This window comes from Plectrocnemia conspersa, unplaced genomic scaffold, assembly GCF_051122295.1.
Source record: "Plectrocnemia conspersa isolate PC_06_02 unplaced genomic scaffold, ASM5112229v1 ptg000010l, whole genome shotgun sequence".
In the NCBI taxonomy this organism is placed as follows: domain Eukaryota; kingdom Metazoa; phylum Arthropoda; class Insecta; order Trichoptera; family Polycentropodidae; genus Plectrocnemia; species Plectrocnemia conspersa.
Window position 1 is genome coordinate 2,676,559 of NW_028277174.1, and position 20,427 is coordinate 2,696,985.

At 32.5% G+C, this 20,427-nt stretch overlaps 2 protein-coding genes across 8 annotated transcripts in view; one reads left to right on the forward strand and one right to left on the reverse strand.

Moving 5' to 3' along the window:
- wb (wing blister) overlaps positions 1–7,372 on the forward strand; it is a 216,169-nt gene extending 208,797 nt beyond the window's left edge. For 6 of the 7 annotated variants that reach the window (XM_088196249.1, XM_088196248.1, XM_088196255.1 and 3 more), the window contains 14 exons: positions 36–332; positions 427–593; positions 663–976; positions 1,102–1,377; positions 1,447–1,621; positions 1,694–1,856; positions 3,219–3,475; positions 3,544–4,133; positions 4,514–4,667; positions 4,735–4,896; positions 4,961–5,236; positions 5,302–5,601; positions 6,203–6,455; positions 6,525–7,372. In XM_088196249.1, the coding sequence (XP_088052375.1) occupies positions 36–332; positions 427–593; positions 663–976; positions 1,102–1,377; positions 1,447–1,621; positions 1,694–1,856; positions 3,219–3,475; positions 3,544–4,133; positions 4,514–4,667; positions 4,735–4,896; positions 4,961–5,236; positions 5,302–5,601; positions 6,203–6,455; positions 6,525–6,664 (3,524 nt within the window). In that variant the 3' untranslated portion in view covers positions 6,665–7,372. The remainder of the gene's footprint in view (positions 1–35; positions 333–426; positions 594–662; positions 977–1,101; positions 1,378–1,446; positions 1,622–1,693; positions 1,857–3,218; positions 3,476–3,543; positions 4,134–4,513; positions 4,668–4,734; positions 4,897–4,960; positions 5,237–5,301; positions 5,602–6,202; positions 6,456–6,524) is intronic. The other variant, XM_088196250.1, reaches the window with a different exon arrangement.
- Positions 7,373–10,276: 2,904 nt separating this feature from the next.
- Lamp1 (lysosome-associated membrane glycoprotein 1) lies at positions 10,277–15,877 on the reverse strand. The gene is made up of 5 exons (XM_088196257.1): positions 15,749–15,877; positions 11,899–12,255; positions 11,596–11,826; positions 11,338–11,523; positions 10,277–11,268 (listed from the first exon to the last, which is right to left on the reverse strand). The coding sequence occupies exons 1-5, from the start codon at positions 15,807–15,809 to the stop codon at positions 11,132–11,134; spliced, it is 972 nt and encodes a 323-aa protein (XP_088052383.1). The 5' UTR covers positions 15,810–15,877; the 3' UTR covers positions 10,277–11,131.
- Between the last annotated feature and the right edge of the window lie 4,550 nt (positions 15,878–20,427).

Genomic DNA, 20,427 nt, shown 5'->3' on the forward strand with positions numbered 1-20,427 from the left:
ATGCTATATTTTAATGTTTGTTTTATTATTAATAGATGTAAAGGCGTCTTTAGAACGATCAAAGCAAAGAATGGAAGAAACGCGGGTGCTAATTAGAAGTCTGGCGTGGAAGGATAAAGATCTATACATCAGCACAAACAACTTGAATGTATCCGACATTGAAAAGAACTTGGCTATAGCTTACAACAAGTCAGATCGAGTGTTTAAAACTATGCAGGGCTTAAACAAAGAAGCTGATACCACACAAAAACACATTTTGTATAAATTGAAGATAAAATTGCAAGAACTGGAAAGTAATGGAGACTTTAAAATAGGCAAAGCAGAAGAAATAAGTAAGTTTTTTTAAATATGAATTATCATTTAGTATATTTTATCAGCTGATTGTTATCCGATCTGAGAACTTATCAAATAATGTTTATTTTATAGTATCTAGTACGAAAGGATATATTAAAAAAGCTGCAGACTTAGCTTCGACTTTGAAAATAGCAGCTCGGCAAAGGGAATTTGAAATGAAAAGAGCGAATGTTACGATATCGGAAAGTCTTCAGAAACTAAAAGATCAGATTTTGAGGGCAAAACATGCTGCAGATGGAGTGGGTTTTAATTTATTATTGTCATGGTATATTATTTGAATATATTACTTAACGTGCTAATTGTTACAGATCCGAATATCTATGAAGTCGTCGGAAAATATTGGATGTTTACGTTCATACAAAATTCATAATCTTACACCATCTATAAATACACATATTACAATATCGCTATCGCTGACTCCGGACAATTCTAAAGACTCTGTATTATTTTATCTTCCGAGTGCTAGTACAACAGATTTTGTTAAAGTAGAATTGATCAATAGAAAAATTAAGTTTTCTTGGAATCTCGGAGGAGACACAGCTTATGTTTTAAATCCGGAAGCTTTGCAAACATACAGTGAAGCTTCGTACGATTTTAATTGGTACAAAATCGAAGCAACTAGGTAAGTTAATAATTATAAATAATAAGTATTCTGCTTAGATTTACATAGATTATGAATTTTTAATTTGATTTATTAGTTATTATGTCTATAATAGGTTATGCTAATAAAATTATACTTTTTTTTAGAATATGGAATGTCGGAAAGGTAGTGGTTCAAAAATATCAAACCGATATGGTTTCAATGTCTGCTAGAATGGCAACGAATAACAGCAATCCTTCTTGGGGTATATTAGACGTCAAATATGGAGATCTTGCTTGGATCGGAGGAGTTGGACACGTAGCGCAGAAAAATTCTGGAATATCCGGATGCATGCATAAAATATATTTCAATGGAAAACAGATTGGTTTGTGGAATTTCTACTCACAACCGAACAAAAATGGATGTGAAACTTGCATTAATGGGTAATTTTTTAATCAAAGATTCATATAAAGAAGTATTTATTATATCTTAAAATGGTTGTGTTATTATAGCGTGGAAGATGAAAAAGCTGTGGATCAGAATATGTTTTATTGGAACGGTGCAGGCTATTCAGTCTTGAAGCGATCCAACGTCAGACCTTTCAACAAGAATCAATTCAGTATTCTATTGACATTTAGGACTCTAGACGAGAATGCCTTATTGTTTTTGGCTATTGATGAAGCAAACGTGAGTTTTTCTTTTATGTTAAAGCTATTTTCATTAATTAGGTTCGAATAATATTAATAAATTGTAATTTAGAATCGATCTGTATCTCTTCAACTGAGGGAAGGCCGGGTGGTGTTCAAAATTGATTACGCCGGTGAATCTCGTTTGGAGATAAACACTACAGAAAAGTTCAACACTGGAAAGTTTGTGCAAGTTCAAGCAGCAAGAGTGTTCATCAAACGAAAGATCGAAAAGGGTTTGTTCAGATTTTTATTATTATAAAAAATTATCTCTAGGACAAACAGAACCGGCGCGAACTTTTGTGCATTGCATATACATCATGCAATGCCTTTCAATATTTGTTACATTTTCCAAACACAATTTTATGAAGATATATTCTTCAAACATTAAAATTTGATCAATTTCTATTTTATTTGCATAAGTGATTTCTACAATTTCTTGAAATGCTAGTATGTTATGCAAAGATAAGTTAGAGAGAATTTTATATTTGTGGTCATTGAAATGAAACCATTTTTCTATATATTTTATAGTCGTATCAAATAAATTATTTGGTTCCATTTTAAGCCAATTTGAAGCATATAAGTCATTACAATTTTGGATACTTTTATAAACATTTGCTCCATAATATAAGGTGACTAGATTTTGAAAATATCAAAGAAAGGCACTAAAAATAAAAAGGCCATCTGGACAATTTTGTTCAAAAAGGACGAAGAGGACATAGAAAGTCAACATTTGCTGAAATTTTAAACGTCTGTGGCGACCACATACAAGCCCTCGTTACGACCAGAAAAAATAACATGCAAATGTTCTTACTACAAATATTCTTCATAATTAAAAGAATATTTCTTTGTTACGAAATGGTCACAGATATAATAAATCATCAGATCCACAAGATTTCCGTTTCAGTATACGACCTTGAACAATGCCCATCGAGCAAATGTCGCTTTCTAGAAGCGTAAACCTATTTCGGTTTTCTAAGAAACGAATACACCAGTGAACGCCATGCCTTCCAATTTTTACACACATACATTCACGCGTGCTAGAGCCGAGTCATATGAATAAAGTCATACGTGTTGTTTTTGTTTCTATCTGCGCTGCAATAACGGTTATTATCGGGAAACTGCTGCGTATCGGCATACTTCGAAGAGTGTATGCAGAAGTCGATAACAATTTTACACATATGATATATTATTTAAAAAATGTAATTAAAAACTTTAGGCAGTTTTCTTTGGTTTCGTTCCATCAAGACTATTACTTTCTTATAATGTAGAAGAAGAAGATTGATAGTTCATTTTCAATTTTCAAAAAATCACCATGAAATATTGTAAGAGTACCGAATCCAAAGACAGTTTTCTATTAACTGATACATCTAAAATTCGTACTGCAATAATCTTGTGAATGTATTGTCTAGATGTATTGTTAGAGAGAAGCGATACATACAGGTATGAATATTCGTTGTCTCGTTTGTTCTTGTTGAAGCGATTGATAACGCTTGTATGAAATTCTTGTTCATTTTTACCTCATTTATATATTTTCACACCTCATAAAGATAAGTACGCATAATACTAAATTTTATGTATTTTTTATAACATTATAGGTAGCTTAAAAGTGGACGGAAATGAACAACTTGGTCTACCAAATCCACCCGTTATTCACTCAACGTCTCTACCAGATTTGACCGACAGTGAATATTTAATAGGAGGAATCCCACCGATATACAGATCATCGTCCATCATACAAACCCTACCTCCTCCTTTCCTTGGCTGTTTAGGCGAAGTGGCAATCGATCAAGAAGGCTACAATCCAATGGATACCAAAGTTTACTATGGGGTTGAAAGCTCTTGTTCAGATAAAGTATATATTTTATACTTAAATATATTTGTTTATTATAAAATTATTTTTAAACTTATTTTATATTTCAGCCGCTAACATCCGTAGGATTTTATGGAGATGGATTCTTGGAGTTGGGCTCTCATACGCTGCACAAAAAAGCGCATTTAGGATTCATGTTTAGAACTTTACAATCAAATGCTTTCTTAATGCTATCAGCGCCACCTCACTACAGTCTATTCAACAACGGAGATGGATCTTACGATAGCACTTACACGACTGAATCAGAATTTGTACTGCTAGGCGGGCCGATTGGAAATGAAGAATATTTTTCAATCTCTCTTGTCGAAGGAAAAATACACGTGTTGATGAACGCCGGTAAAGGCGACTTGAAGTTAGTCTCCAATACGACTGAATTAAACGATGGCTTATTTCACGCCGTCAGTATAGTTAAATCTAGTCGGAAGATTGAGTTACACATAGATGATAATCTTAAAGCATCCGGAACACTACCACCCGGGGCTGTAGTGATTCATTCCTCAACTGTGGAAGGAAATGTGAGCAGAGGTCTATTCTTAGGAGGAGTTCCGAACAATCTGAATGAAACTGATATGACGAATCAGTACATAGCGTCAACTATTCCACTTAGAGGCGCAATTAAAGATATTGTGTTAGATGATAAGTAAGATTTTTTATTTTCATATAAATATTAGCACACTATAACTAAGTGCATAGATTCGGGGAGTTTCAAAACTCAACTTTGTAACCAGTAGCTTCATCCATTATTTTGTCAATAGTGTAAAATAAACATGCCGCAACTGACATCATCTTTAGAATGGAAAAAATGATTTCATTAACTTTCACAAATATTACTCTATTTAAATGGCATTTGCTGCATTCTTTTTAATTACAATCCAATAGAAAATTCAATGGAAAAATTAGCAGTAGAATAATCTGTGAAAATATGCTAGATTATTCTATTCCCATATTTAAAAAAAAGTATATTATATAAATACAATTTTAAGCTATAAAGCGCTCATTTTTTTGAACTGACCTTTCCAGAGTAATTCCATTGGATGGAGTTGTTGACATGAACCACGCGTATGTCGGACGTTTGGGTCCACCGATGGGAGAAGAGTTGGAAATCGGTGCTAATCTTCTTAACACTCAAGAATCAGACAGCGAATTGAGCAGATCATCTCGTGGTTGTCGAAAGGTAATTTTAATGAATGTAATAATACAATTTTTTATATAATATGTTGTAATAATACAAACTTTTATAGGTATATAGCTATAGCTTAGAACCAAGCGCTGTTAAATTTGGAGACTTGAAAAATAGTTACACCCAAGTCCAGCTTCTTGGAAGCAATATATGGAGGAAGAACTTCGCTTTGGAGCTCGATTTTAGAACGTTTTATCCCAATGGACTCTTATTCGTAGCACCGGTACGTATACAACTTTATTTAATATCTATAATTGTATCAATAACCATATTTTTTTGGATCACAGAGTGCCAAAAGAAAGCAGAGACATTTAGTATCATTATTTCTACGTGATGGCAAAATCACTTTATTATTCAAAGGAAAAAAGGTTGAAGAGAAACTTATACCGATTAACGTTAACAATGGAAAATGGCATCATGTCTTAATCAAATCTGAAGATAGAAGGATAACTGTAACGTATTCTGGTTCCTCTGTATCTTTGAACATCCCGAGGAAAATGGTATTGAGTAATACGCTCTATATAGGAGGCATTCCTGAAAAATCAATAACAATACCAAAAAGAGTTAGTGGATTAAACATATTAAATATATCTTTAAGAATTGCTTTTTGATTAATTTATATTTTTAGGTCGCAAAGATTGAAGGTTTCCTTGGATGCATCAGACGATTAACTGTAAATGGAAAGTTAGAAGATCTTGTTAAAAAACCGTCTCTTCATAATAACGTGGGGCAATGTTTTCCGGCCGTGGAAATGGGATCATACTTCCAAGGGGATGCATATGCAATGTATAAAAAGGAGTTCATCATAAGTCCACAATTTGAGCTCAGATTAGAGTTTAGAACTGTAGAAATGAACGGAGTTTTGTTGAGTGCATCTCACTCTAACGTTAATACTCCGGCTGTATCTTTGGAATTACACAATGCGAAGGTTAGTAAATGAATTAATAAATTATAATAAATATTAAAAAAAAGGAGTTTGTGTAAACGTTTAATAGTTTACTGAACATTTGTATAAGATAGATATAAGTATATTAACATCGACATGGCCATTAGAAACTTACTTTTTGTTGTATGCCGATGACTTGAAAGTGTTCAAAAGCATCTGAACAATTTTTGACCATCTCTACAGACCGTAACGTAGATTCCATGTGTCAATGGTTTGCAAGCGTTTAGCTTTCAGCATCGGAAAATGCCATGTCGGGTCGTTCCCCAAATCTTTATTAAAGCCAATGAAATTTTTTATTACTTGTGTAAAAGTTAACAGTAAAAAGATTTTCACATTTCACTACACATCAAACTTACGTTCGAGAGAAATGAAATATTCCTTCTAAAAACCGTGTTTCACTTTGATAATTCATCAGTAATTGGCATTCTTTATAACACGTCAGTAGCAATCATGAAACAGAACCCTTAATTTGGTCCTAATGGAAGGAGTTCAGTTATCATTCTTTCCTTTACCACAATGCTTTTTTATTAGTAGCTAACGTTCAGTAAAGCTAGAAAACGTTCTGATTTTATATTATGTTCAGGTTGTTATGGCTGTTTTAACGTCAGCGGGAAGACGATTCAAGGTAACGACGAGTTTGCCTACAAAATTTGGCTTGTGCGATAACAACTGGCATAACGTATCAGCGTTGTTCTCGGCGAACGAGCTCATGATTCGAGTGGATCAAGAACCAGAAGTGACCGACGTAGGAATGGTTCCGTTTCACGGACAGATTTTACAACCGAGCATCAACGAACCCAGCGTTTTCACGCCACTTTACATCGGCGGACTGTCAGGTTAGGATATAACATTCGTTCATATGTATTATGTCTTGGAATAGTACGATTAATGTTTGATTTTTATAGACATTGCACCGACTGGAACTTTGACAAACAAAGACAACTTCAAAGGATGCATCAGAAACGTAGCCATCGAAGGACATCAAACAGACTGGACAGACATGGATTATCTTCACCACGTGCTGCTCAGCTCGTGTCCCATTTAATAAACGGTGTACGTCGCGCCGTAATAGCAAAAATTATAAAACGAGCCTTATTTATTTATTTAATTCTAGTCTAAATGCAACTGAGTGGTGAAATTCATCTTAGTACAAAATAGCAACATTCACCATAAAGAATATTTAAATGAAGCATTGATTAGATGCGGCACATGTGTTCATTTTACAAACGTAAATATGTAAATTTAGTGACGATTCTGAGAACATCATTGTTTACGTAATGACAAAGTTTTTCTATATTATTATTGTACTATATAAAGATATGATGTTTATAATGTATGCGTAATTTATTATAATGAAGAGTAGACACTTCATTCGTCACATTGTACTTAAGTCTATATGGAGATTGCAAAGAGAATCACATTATTTCATGCACTACTATTTAAAACGTACTAATCTTTCATATTACTTGTGACAAATGATTGTTGAAGTGTACAACGTTTATACTGTGTATAAATAAAATATTTTAATTTTTGCATGTATGTATGTATGTAGCTGTCTAAAACATAGAATATTTTATAGAATCGGAAACATCGAGTGCTCACCTCTGACATTTGACTCGTGCCTATTTTTAAATATTTCAAGTCAGAGGTCTACACAGATGAGACGTAGATTGTGACGTCTTCGAGTTTTGTGCGGTTGATGTGAGATCAATGTTGTATATTTGAGATAAATATAATTGCCATATTTATTAAACTGTCTTTTATTTATTATTATTTATCATTTCCTCACTGATAAGTCATGACTTAAATTTTTAATATTAAATAAAATTTTCATATTTTGAAAATATTATATACATATATGTAAATTCAAGCTTATATTCACTGAAAAATCGCATTAAAAATGTATTTTCATCTTTCATCAATGAAGACGACAACTTTAGTTCGGATTCGTTATATTATATGAAGTCGATTTTTACTTTTTTATAAATATATTTTTGCTAAGATTTTTTAGAGTCGAGCCCTTTAAGGAGAACGGGCCTCAGGAATTTGTCACCTTTCCCCCCCTCCTCAGCAGGCCTGTGTATACGCAATAACAGATATACGCATTCAAAAAATGCAGCATAAAACCAGGGACGTAATTTCAGCTTTTCCGATGGGGGCAAAAGTTGGCCAGTCAGTGGTCGCTTTTTTAATATTTCGATTTCATTAACTCAAAACGGAACGGCTACTCCTTGCTGTCATCGATGAGTTGGAAGAAATTGCCGACGGGTTTGCTAATTATTTTCAAACCGTATTACCATGAAGCGGTCACATTCGGATTTTACTTCTAATTACGATGAGATACAGCGTTCATGGTGAAAAACGAAACATTTAGTTTGCTTGATATGGAATACAGATTTAGCAAGCTGAAGAAATAAAATTATCTTCAGGACCAGATTTTATCCCTGACTACATTCTGAAAGGATGCAAGTCTGGTATTTTGAACCCTCTTCAGTTTATATTTAATTTAATTTTAAGATCCTCCCAATTTCCAGAGATGTGGAAATGCTCTAAGGTCCCACCGATTTATGAAAAGAGTGACAAGTCTGACATTGATAATTACAGGTTTGCTTTCAGCACCTGAAAATTATTTGAAAGTGAACGTTATATATATACAGATTTTGAAAAAACGTTTGACGAAGTTATGGCGATCCTGAGACGACCGTCCGGGACGCAGCATAAGTGAAGTCCCGCTGAGCCTTGCACCCGAACTAAGCGGCGCCGTACAATGACGCCGCAGCCGCAAGTAACGCGCGGAGTGGGGATACCTTTGCGCAAGAAGAAGTTGTCTTAATTTCGGGTTTTCTGATGGTCTCATAAACCTATTCTCAAATTACTTGACCAATCAGTTCATCAAGTATGAAAACTCATTTTCAGAACGATGTAAGACCTCTACTGGAGTACTTCAAGTATCCAACTTGGGTTCATTGCTGTTTCTATTGTTCATTAATAACATAGAAACAGCAATAAATCATTAAATTTACACACTCTTTATGATGCTCTATTCCGCAGCATACTAAAAACTGACTCTATTATATGAATTCCAGGCGTAATGAGTCAATGTAATGAATTGATGCTAGAAAAAGTACAGCGTAAATACCTTTGATATTTATTCTTGAAGAAATACAGGTACTATCTGTTCCTGTTTCCCAGTGCTTTCATTTTGGGAGCTCTGGGATACGTTTCGTTGTCAACTCGCAGAAGTGTTTATATAATTTAACACTTTTGGAAACTGCTCAAAGACAGAGTAGACAACCCTTCGGTGCTCGAGCAGCTCCAAATGTGGGCTCCAGAAAGTGGTTATAGTACTCGGTCACGTCCATTGTTCTTACTTGTGAAGTCTAGTACTGAAACACTTGCCAACTCTTCTCTGGCAAAGGCCGTCCATCTGCTCAATACTGTGCATCAAGATATTGACTTTTTCTCGTGCACATATGAGGATTTGGCTGTTTGATGGGACAATGCACAACTGTTGAAGTGATTTGCGTCTGTCCTTTTATCATGTTATCATGATTTTAGTTATATGTTTGTGTGTGTATGTGTGTGCGGGTATATGTATTTGTATGTATGTATACGTATATATGTACATATGTAGACATTTCTATGTATTTTTAAAAAATATTTTTTTTATGCTTTTGGCCATCACGACGCATTAGGTTAACCTGTCAGGTCACGATGATCTTAATTTATATATTAGAAGTTATATTTTCACTAGTGAAGTCCAAATACGTTTTCACCAGTAGATATATATTTATACTAGCAAACTGAAAGGTGCTTGTGAAATATATGCTGCTCTAAAATGTCCATGAAACTCAATTCGACAGTTGCGAAACATACACCCAGACCCACGGTAACACGCTTTTATGAAACTTGATCTTTAACACACTCTACTGACATCTTTGAATATTTTTATCGTTATTATAGTTCTTTCCATACAAAATTAAATAATTAATGGTTCGAAATTTTGTTAAAAAAAATGTTTTCGAATATCCTTATATATTATCCTAAATCGGTTTATATAAATGTCACACCATAACGAATTCTCACCTAGAATCGATGCCGGCAAATTCTAGATAGTCACACATGTGGTGCACGTATACTGAAGTATCATTTTATGCCTTACGGCATTTTGCAAAAGCCGACAAAGATTTTGCGTAAATTGGATATTTACGACCGATAAGTTCTCATTGATTTTGTATTTGCTGAGTGCCCACACTAATTTTTATAATTATCAGTAGCGTAGTTTTAGTACAATTTGAAAATTGCGATTATTTGGCACTTTTTTCGACCGCGCACAAATATGTCGACTGTACATGTTTTTTCGCAAAAGTGCGGCGCATTAGGTGTTAAGTACAACTTTCATTTCTCACTGCTTTGAATTCCAATAATGCTTATCAGTCTTACATATTTGCTCGATTCAAACTATCAAATGCTTATCTGATGTATTGATTCATATGCTTACTGGAGGTGGTCTGTTCTGCTAATAGATGCATTGATTTCAATCCGTCATATAAGATAGTTCTTTATATTTTTTACAGCATGTTTTGTTACGATTTAGTGATTTAAAATATTTTTTTATTGTTATTGTGTAAAATATAAAGGATGAAATAAAGACTTCTTTGTTTCTTTTATTTATTTTTGTAAAATTTCTAATTACAACATTTTGAATCACATATCAAGTCTTTTCATTCGTGTATTGTTCACAAACACCTCCAAACAGATACACTTGGGCCAAAATATTTCGTAATATTCTTTTTTTTACAACTGTTGTAATACGAAGAAAAGCAAATTTTAAAACAAAGAAGCAGCAGCTGACTTTATATTTTTAGAAATAACGATATATATTTATTTATATAAAAAGGCTTTTTATTTATTCTTAATTGCACAAAATATCTCCGAAATAAATCTTATTGTAATGAAGGATTTATCTTCCAATATATAGATATTATTATATACAAATTACATTGTCTAATTTATTAAAACGTTGACAATTATTCAATTATTAAAATATTCTGGCACCAGTATTTATATCGTATAAAAATCAATTACAGAAAAACACAAATACAAAATAATTATATGACAAAATCAAATACAATTTTTGGTTGTTAAAAACTTGAAAAGTTTTTACAGAAAAATAAAACACCAAAATAACATAACACAAGAGGTAAATTTATATCACGTTACCAATCATATTATCACAAATAAAAATATATTTAATTTATAGGAAGAACTGAAAATATTTTCATTGATTATATATAATTTATTAATAATAAAAAAAAAATCCAGACTCTAGAATTCACTAAAAGTTTCATCTGTTCTCGTAACATTATGAAAATATATTCATAAATATAGTTTTTTGTATACATTTTTTTAGATGACGCATCATAATTATGTGTGTATTTACGTATAATTGTCCAAATGATTTTACTAACTGGCAAAACTAATCGCTCTCGTACCTTTACACTGGAACTGTTTACATCGAGAGATATCCGCGTTGGCGATGGCGACCGATCAAGTAGGTGATAAGAACGATTAAAACCAGACCGCCGAGAGCGCACCCGACAGCGATAGGTACAACATCTGAGACGTCGGCCATGTCGCAAACTTCAGCTGAAAGTTATACAATTAGAATGAATACACAATTAGCAATTTAAATATATTTACGACGTGAGAATTTACCACTATCAAATTTATCGCCCTTTTCACTATGGAATGCTTGGATTTGTAATTCTGCAAACGAGACAGTCGAATTGTTTTTGCCGACAGGATCTAAGACGATGACTTGCTTCTTGGAGCAAAGGTAACTCTTCTGCAACGAAACCGTGACATTGCAATCGTGGGTCAGCTTCTTAGTGATGTTCGGTTCTGAAAAGTAGTTCAATATAGTAAAAATAAAGACAAGCTTAAAGAAAAAATTCAATTGCATTAAAAAATTACCACTGCTTCCAGGGAAGTTTACAGAATCTTCTATAATATTAAACTCTACATTATCAACGACGAATATCGCCGACGTTGCGTTCTTGCTGAACCAAAACGTAACACTGTTGTTGCCGGAGATAGGTGCAGGCCAAGACAAGGTTATAAACTGTTCGGTTTCGCCGCAAGATCCGTTTGTGACAATCGTCTCATTTTTCGGCAAATTAAACGTCGCATATTTCATAGATTTATCTGAAACGCGTTATTTATTTATAAGCCAACATTATTTATGAGTATTCAAAAATTATTTAAAAATATAAATACTTTGAGCAGGATAGGTGATGTTGAGTTGTACTGCCATCTGGATGATTACGCACGTGTTATTCTTACTGTCGTAGAAAGCCCATTTGCCTGTCGTCGGTGGAGGTAAAGGTACAACCGGCGGAGCCACCGTCGTCGTAGTCGTAGCTGGAGTAGCAGTAGTAGTTTTAGGGGTAGGAGAAACTGTAGTGTCAGGGGCTGGAGGAACTGTAGTGTCAGGGGCGGGAGGAACTGTAGTGTTAGGGGCTGGAGGAACTGTAGTTTTAGGTTCAACAGTTGTGGTATTATTTGGAGCAGGAGTGGTAGTTATCGGTGATGGTGGTGGATGTTTCATTTCTGATTTAGATTTACTCGGTATGCCTTTAAAAATAAAAATAAACAAAAAATAAAACATGCAATAATTTAGCAAAGGACATTCTTAAAAAAAATAAGAGAAAAGTTTTTCACAATACATGCATAATAACTTTTAAATCTGATAATCGTTTGTAGTGGTAAATAAAAATAAAATATTTTTTATAACAAAAATAATATATTTATATCTCCTGATCAATAATACTAAAGTTCAACAATTATCCGTATTATTTTAAAATAATTTATATTTCTCATTAAGCATAATTTTAACAATTAACAATTACATCTATGTTCATGAAGTCCCTTAAAAATAGAAATTATAAATATATTTAAGTTTACGGAATGATTTTAAAATTGAAAATGAGTACAAAATTATTAGTAAATAATATTGAACAAAAATAAAAATAAAGAAGCTGTTTCATATCACACAAATTACATACATTGAATATTATATTTGAAGTGTAAATATTTATTTTTCAATAAAGACAAAAATATTTATTTTAAACACATTTAGATTTTTCATATCAATCAATTTTTTTCCTAAATTTTTTGAATAAGTTCATCAGTGACAACTGACGGCCCCTCATTCCTTTGCTCAGCTCAGCCCCGCACTTAATTCAAAGTTAAGCAGCAATATACAATAAAAATTAATCAATTCTGAATATTAATAGTTTCTAGATAAACATTGAATTAATTTGTATATGTACTGCTAAATTGCAGGCTATAAATAATGCAGCTTCCAGACACCGCACTTGCAAACCGTTTCAATACGGCGCAGGTGATTTACGACCGTTGATTGAATGATACCCGTTTTCAATTGAATGTCTGGTATTTTGACGGCGGTCAGCTTTCAGGAACTTAAAGTTGATATGTATCTTTTGTCAGATTTAAAATAAATGTCAAGAGCCAAAATCTTAGGTGGAACTGAAGAATATATATAAAGAAATCCTCTATACACAGACATAAATTAAAGCAGATGTTATCATCAATAAATAATTGTTAGCTCTTATTACTTATGCATCAACTTAATATATGGGATATATCGACTAAGTTCATTAGTCAGCTTGTTGTAGAACGCTTTATCAAGGTCAGCGTCAATTACATCACTGCCATTGAGAAGACTGCGGAACGATATGGACTCAAACCATAATTCAGGTACACAAAAGCCTGCCGATAGTGATTATGGATATACTCGTAAAAAATTATATCGATCGAGATTATTCAATTATATTGGCAAGTGCTGAGGAAATGGAGATTAGTTTATCACAAATAAAAAAGTTATGAAGTTTTCAGCAATAAGTTGAAAATATAAAGTCAGGACGGAAGTTTCCAGTACATCATGTCGATAATATCTAATACGACAACTAGCTGGATCAAACGTAATAACTTATGCATTTATTGTTTTTCTTATTCAGTACTTAAACATTAGACGAAAAATTAGCACGTGGCAAATGTTCAGAGGAATATCGATTAGAATAATTGATCATTTAAAAAAATGTAAGTTACTGATTTCAATTGGGGTATAACATAAATCTACCCCGTTTTCTCATACTTAGTTCCGCATCTCTTACTGGTTTAATATTGCAATTTAAATTGCTAGGTCCCCCCACCTATAGTTTTTCCATTTTTATTTTTAATGTTCTTTGATATTTTCAAAATCTAGTCACCTTATTTTACTACATGCAAGATCAATCAGATGGCGAAATATTACTACCACCGCTGTTTCGAGATGGTCGAGTATCTCGATTTTGGGTGCCACATCAATTGAGCGATAAAAAATTGTTACATAAAAGCAATGAAAATGAGTTTTTCAAATAACTCTTCACTGGCGATACAACTTTAGGCGAAAAAATCAGAGGAAGGCGATACAGAAGTAGACATTGTATGAAAACTAAATATATCAAATCATATTGTCGACTTTCAGACGTTTGTTATATTATATGGTATTTGAAATGATGCGTATTCAATAGATGATAAATGAAATTTTTCATGGCAATTTACACAGTGACAAAGCGCTATAATGCATACGAGCCATCGCAAAGGATCAAACTATCGATTCCATTAAGTACCACTAAAAATCGAGAATAGTGTTTCACTAAGCTGGGATGTTATAATTACACGGAAAGAGCTGTTCAATATAGATATAGTGTCGAATCATTTGTACAGTTTGAGAGCTAATGCATATTTAACCCTTTCACTGCTACACTTGAATTTATTGAACCAGATAATTTTTTAAAATATGGCATGAAGTTGCCCACATCTTAACAAATTTCGAAATAGTACGCAAAATATCAAGCACGGTGAAAGGGTTGTGAAAAATTAATGAGTACTGTTTAACTAATAGTCTTCCGTGTGAACGTTGTTAAGCGAAATCAGTACTTTCCTGTTATCGGGGGTAAAATATATTATAAGAAAATATTTACTTATTTGTTCATGCATTTTATCTATTTATATACAATTATAAATGACATTTTTAAGTAGATTTGTTGCAATGAGTTATTCATGGGGTGTTCACTGTTCGTACCTGTTTAAATTATAAATCGTATAAATACGTTGTTCAGAACAATGAGCACTCTGCAACAAAGCTATTTAAAAATGTCATTTATAATTGTATATAAATAAATAAAATAAGTAAATATTTTCTTAGAATAAATTTGACTCCCGATAACAGGAAAGTATTGCGAAATCATTGCAAAAGATATTTCAACAAAAAACCAATATTATCTTATTTTTTGGTATATAATGAATGTACATAATAAGAATAAAGAGGACAATTTAGATTGAATTGTTTGTGCATTACTATTGAACTGCAATGTATCCTTTTTCAAAGAAACAGAAAATTTACCTTATATATATAAATATAAACACACAAACAATTCGTTTTATGGAACAAAGTATTTATTTAAATGCACCCATTTTTAAAAATATAATAATAATAATAAAATTGAACAATAGAAATAATATAAAAGAAAAGCAAATGAAACATAGGTTGGACATGTGAAAATGAATCATAATATTCTATTTGAATGCGCAGTAACTCATAACGATAATATATACGAGATAATGCTAAACGATGTAACAATAAATTGTTGTAATAGGATCTGTTTCAATTAAATTGGAGCCCTGTTAATCTTACATAAACATGTCTTTGTTGATCCATCAAAGTTCAATACGCCCAGTGATCGAATATAATATGGCCGTGACTCGCTGGTATTGTTGCGTTATCGCCTCGAGTGACATTTCAGCTTCGCAAACAAATCGCAGCGTATGCAACGGCCTTAAAGTTACTACCTCCTCCTCTTCTTCTTTTTCTTCTCCTATCGCGGAGTCCTGTCATGGCGGCGATAATCATGAAAAATGATACAAAAACAACCGCAAAGGTCAAAAGGATACTCGATCGACACGCGATACCGTCGCGAAGCGATTGTACGAGGATCGAATTTCTGATGCGCATTACGTCTAGTCGGGAAAAATCTAGCATAATGGCGGAAATCTGTCATACCGTGCGCGAGCGTTAGGAAAGTCGCCACCGCCAGCAGCAGCAGTGCCTTGTTGGAGATCATGGTTGGCCGATGGAAGAGCCGGCTAATAAGAGAAGACGAACAACGCAGCCGAACGACCAGCGCCTACTAATACGCCTTCCGCAAATCCAGTATGGCGGCGCTCGCGTCTACCGTCTCGCTCGTTTCGGACCAAAAAGAAAGAGACGGAACAACGGCTGGCTCGATGACTCTGTGAATTGCTAGCGCTCTAGTGTTGCCATCGTGCAAATTTCATAAACGTCAAAATTTATGCATGCGCATATAAAAACATCGCTAATATAATATATAAATTACGAAACACTCGAAACAGAATTAGGTATTCAAAAGGATCATTCTTATTGACTTAAATTATGTTTTAAGCTCAATCGAACCATTGCCCCTTTTTAATGTCAGCTGTTTTCAGTACCGTTTTCCATAAAAATAAGACTTTTTTTCAAAATATTTTTCTATTTTGTATGTACAATAAACGAAATTTATTTATATATATATATATCAATCTAAATTTATTACAGCATAGAAATCTACAGTCGTTTTCTGAACTCTATTTTCAGTAGAATCATTGATCGGAAACTCTTATCACAGGCAGTAGAACGCTCTTTAATTAAATGGGTACTTATTGTCCAATAAGCCTGCTCGTAATACATTGGCAGTGATTTTATCCCACGAATTTTTCACCCACTTCACGAATATTTGTAGCCCAGGTTTCACAAAGATTCCACGCTTATTCCTTTCCGTTCTATTTTTAAATTATTTATTAATTTTCATGCTTAAGTTATCCTTGAATGATTTATTTTTTGCTGCAGTCGTTCCTGCAGGTATCATTATTTGATCAATTTTTCTCTCTGGAAGGAAGTTCTTCGTGTTTTTAGCTTGATGAGTATTGGCTTAATCCCAGATTAGCAAACCTTTGGCGACCTTGCAAAAGACGTAGCAGTACTAAGTCAATTCACTTTCCTATAGCTGCTAGTATACACCAAGCTTTTTCAGTTTCAAGGACATAAACTCTGGAAAAATGTTCAAACTATCTTTCATGCTCTAAGTGATGATTAGAGGTGAGGCTTTCTTGTCATCCAGATGAGTTACAAAAATATAGGTAATCCGTGCATTTTTGTAACCAATGGAAGGAATAAAGATTGTCGAGGCACAATGTGGTCAATCGTCGTTTGATATCGTTGGACCATAAACACTGCATTTTCATACCTATCAATAATGTTGGAGAGTTGGTATTTTGAAAACGTTGATGCCATTCTGGAGGCCTATTTATACATGTATTTATTTTATTATGGCCAAAACCTAGCGGCATTCTGGTGACACTGACGTGACGGCGACACATTATTTTGGTGGGGTACAACGGATATACATCTGCGGTGGTGCCTCGTCTACCATTCACTTTCATAAATAACAATAATACATATTATTTTTAAAACTTTTATTATGTCAAGTTAGGTTTGGTTTAATTGATGTATGTTAGGTTTGGGTTTGAACAGCAAATGGACGTTTCGCAACTGTCATTGAGTTTCATAGGCATTTTAGAGCAGCATAATAGCACCTATCATTCAAATTATGTAAATTATTGTAAGCTAGTAGAAATATATATCTACTGGTGAAAATGTATTTGGACTTCACTAGTGAAAATATAACTTCACCGAAAAATACATATTTATTGTAAAGAAAAAAATAATAAATACGTATATGTATATATTACAAAGTATGGAAAAGTTGCAATTATATAATTTCACTAGAACATGCCAAATAAATAATATTTTCACGTCCCTATGCGGAAGAGGTCATATAAAGGAAACTAAACAGAGTTAACTCGAAAGTTTTTTTCAACAATTTTTATTAACTCTTTTTTTTTTAATTTTAGCTTATTTTTGGAGTAGGTATTTTATATTAAAATATCCTGAAAAATCATTCAAGGGCTTATTTTTGGAGTAGGTTATATTATATTTTCGGTGAAGTACGGCAGATAATAAGTGCGGCTTATAAATCTTGATTAATAATGGATACAATTTAACAGGAATATATTTTAAGAGATATATGCATTTAAATAAATATTTTGTTGCATAAAACGAATTGTTTGTGCATTTATATAAGGCAGCTTCCATAAATTATGTCACAGGCGTCTTCCATAAGGGATGAGAGTTATAAAAATTTACGAAATCCTGGGACATAGTTTATGGGAGCCGCCTATGGTAAATCTTTAGAAAAGAGGTCATTGCAGAAAGTTATTCATAAGGTATTCACTGTTCTGATCAATGTTTATTTGCTCGCACCTAATCTATCCAACAACAGTAAGGCACGAACTATTCGTTTTGTGGAACAAATATTTTATATATTGCTCATTTAAATTGTCCTCTTTAATAATTTACTTCAGAAAACTAAATAAGCACTATTAGAAATATTTAAGTATATTTAATATTAAACATAAAAATAAGAAAAATAGTTATACAAATGGAAAAATATTGTCCTCCAGGTGGAATTATATTCAGTAGAATTAACGACGTCATACTTGCACACGTTTTAAAAACTTACATGGATATTATTTTAGGTAGACAATTTAAAATTGTAATGGACCATATCACCGTCACGTACCCAGGCTTAATGGATAAATTACTTAATATTTTAATGCTCTTAAAAGTAAATATATTACTAACTTATTTTACTTTAATATATACATATATAATATATAAAAAGCTGTGAATCATTAACATTACATTTATAGTTAAAACGTGAAATGTTGATCAAATTTAATTTTTGTGAACTAATTTTAAAATTATTATTAAAGCATAAACATACTAGAGAAGAACGCTTAAAATTAAAATAAAACTAGTAAATAATAAATTTTATATTCACATAATAATATAGAATTGAATCCATAGTTTTTTTTACTTATTATGCCAGTAGAATGTAAATTCTAAAATTTTTCGTGGTGGTGCCATCTGTTAGTTCTTCAAATAATTAAAAAAACTAAAAATCAGAATTATAAGAATTATTTTTTTGTATTTACTATTTGTTGTACTGTAAATTATATATTTTTTTTCTAAAAAATAAAATAATATTCCTATTTACTCATGAACTAGAATTATATTTAAATAAATTGCAAAGTCACATTTGGGCACATAGCTTTTATATTTTAATTTGATATTGTCATTTTACTTTAAAATCTCAAGAGTCTAAAAACTTATCGTCTTCCGATGGTTGTTTTTATCAATAGTAAAAAAAAACAGCAAAAATATTAATACTTGAAATTATATGTTAGTTAGCATTATTATATATTATAGTTAAAACTCTTAGAATTTATTGTTTTTTGCTAATGCTTATAATTTAGTAAAGGCTTACGGAACCTATTTAACGCATTTTTTTAAGTACAACTTTTTAAATATTTTTTTGAAATTGCGATACGTAGTCTCGAAACCTTCTCGAAGATCGCGTTGAACTCATGAGATTTGGTTGACTGTTTATCTGTACTGAATCGGAAAGTAGCTGCTTTTTCGAGCTTCTTGGTCCATTTCGCATGTCTATACGTCTCAAAAAACTGTAGTTTCGTACAGATTCATTATTTGAGGTCGGCTTACATATTTTTTATAAATATATTTTTGCTATGATTCGGGCCCCTCAAGAAGAATGGGCCTAGGGAATTTGTCCCCTTTCCCCTCTTTTCTCGTCAAGCCTGGGTACGTGACGGTGCAAGCATATATAGTTTTGGAATTGGCTGTACAATTTGAATAATAATATCTATTCTCGTCGTAGTACTACGTCACGTAGTCTCCAAGTCATATCGAAAATCGGGTTAAACCCCTTGTATCCAGGTGACTGCTTAGCTATAATTATCTCCGAATAAAGTTCCTGAAGCAAGTGATTCAGTACTTTCAGTCCTTAATCCAGTGATGTTCAAAGTGGAGTACGCCAAGTAATAATTAAACCATTGTAAATTTTTATTTAACGAGAAATTGACAGCTGCGATGCATTAGGATAATCGTAAAAGAGTTGAATTTTTTTATATGAATTTGATTTTCTTACCAACGTATGTGACAACAATTAGGGGCACTGTCTAAGGGGTACGTTGTCTTAATAGTCGGTGAAATAGGAATAGGAATTGATAAGTATTATAAGGCAAATGAAAAAAATTCAGCTGATTTTTTGTTAATTATTTTATTTTAACAATGAAAACTCAAAATAAGTGTAAAGAAAATATAGGAATATTATCATATTAATAACAGAAATCAAATGAACATATGCATACAACTTATTGACGTCGAATATTAATTTGCAATCCTAATAATCTTAACCGTTTTCCAGATCGTCCAGAAGGTTCTCATTTTCCAGCACGCTGTCAACGCATAGCTTCCAGAAAACAGTAACTAATGTTAATACTAACTATATATTAGGCTCTAAAATTTCAAGCAACGCATTTTGAAGGCTCCTTACGTCTATGTATTAAATGTGTCTATATAACTTTTAATTCAAATTGGATAATTTTATAAATGCATTTTTTAGATTTTTATTATACAAAAAAACCGACTATATATGATAATATAACAGAAAGAAATTATCAGAGATGGCGATAAGCTATGGACTTAATTAGTTAATCAAGTAGGTGATATTATTGTAAAAAATCGGCTTTTATCACACGAAC

Excerpts from the sequence above, each read along its gene's own strand:
- Lamp1 (XM_088196257.1), bottom strand. The coding sequence starts at position 15,809 with ATGATCTCCAACAAGGCACTGCTGCTGCTGGCGGTGGCGACTTTCCTA. Across the intron at positions 11,524-11,595 it reads AAACTTCCCTGGAAGCAGTG|AACCGAACATCACTAAGAAG; the intron begins GTAATTTTTTAA and ends ACTACTTTTCAG. Across the intron at positions 11,269-11,337 it reads GGGCGATAAATTTGATAGTG|CTGAAGTTTGCGACATGGCC; the intron begins GTAAATTCTCAC and ends TATAACTTTCAG.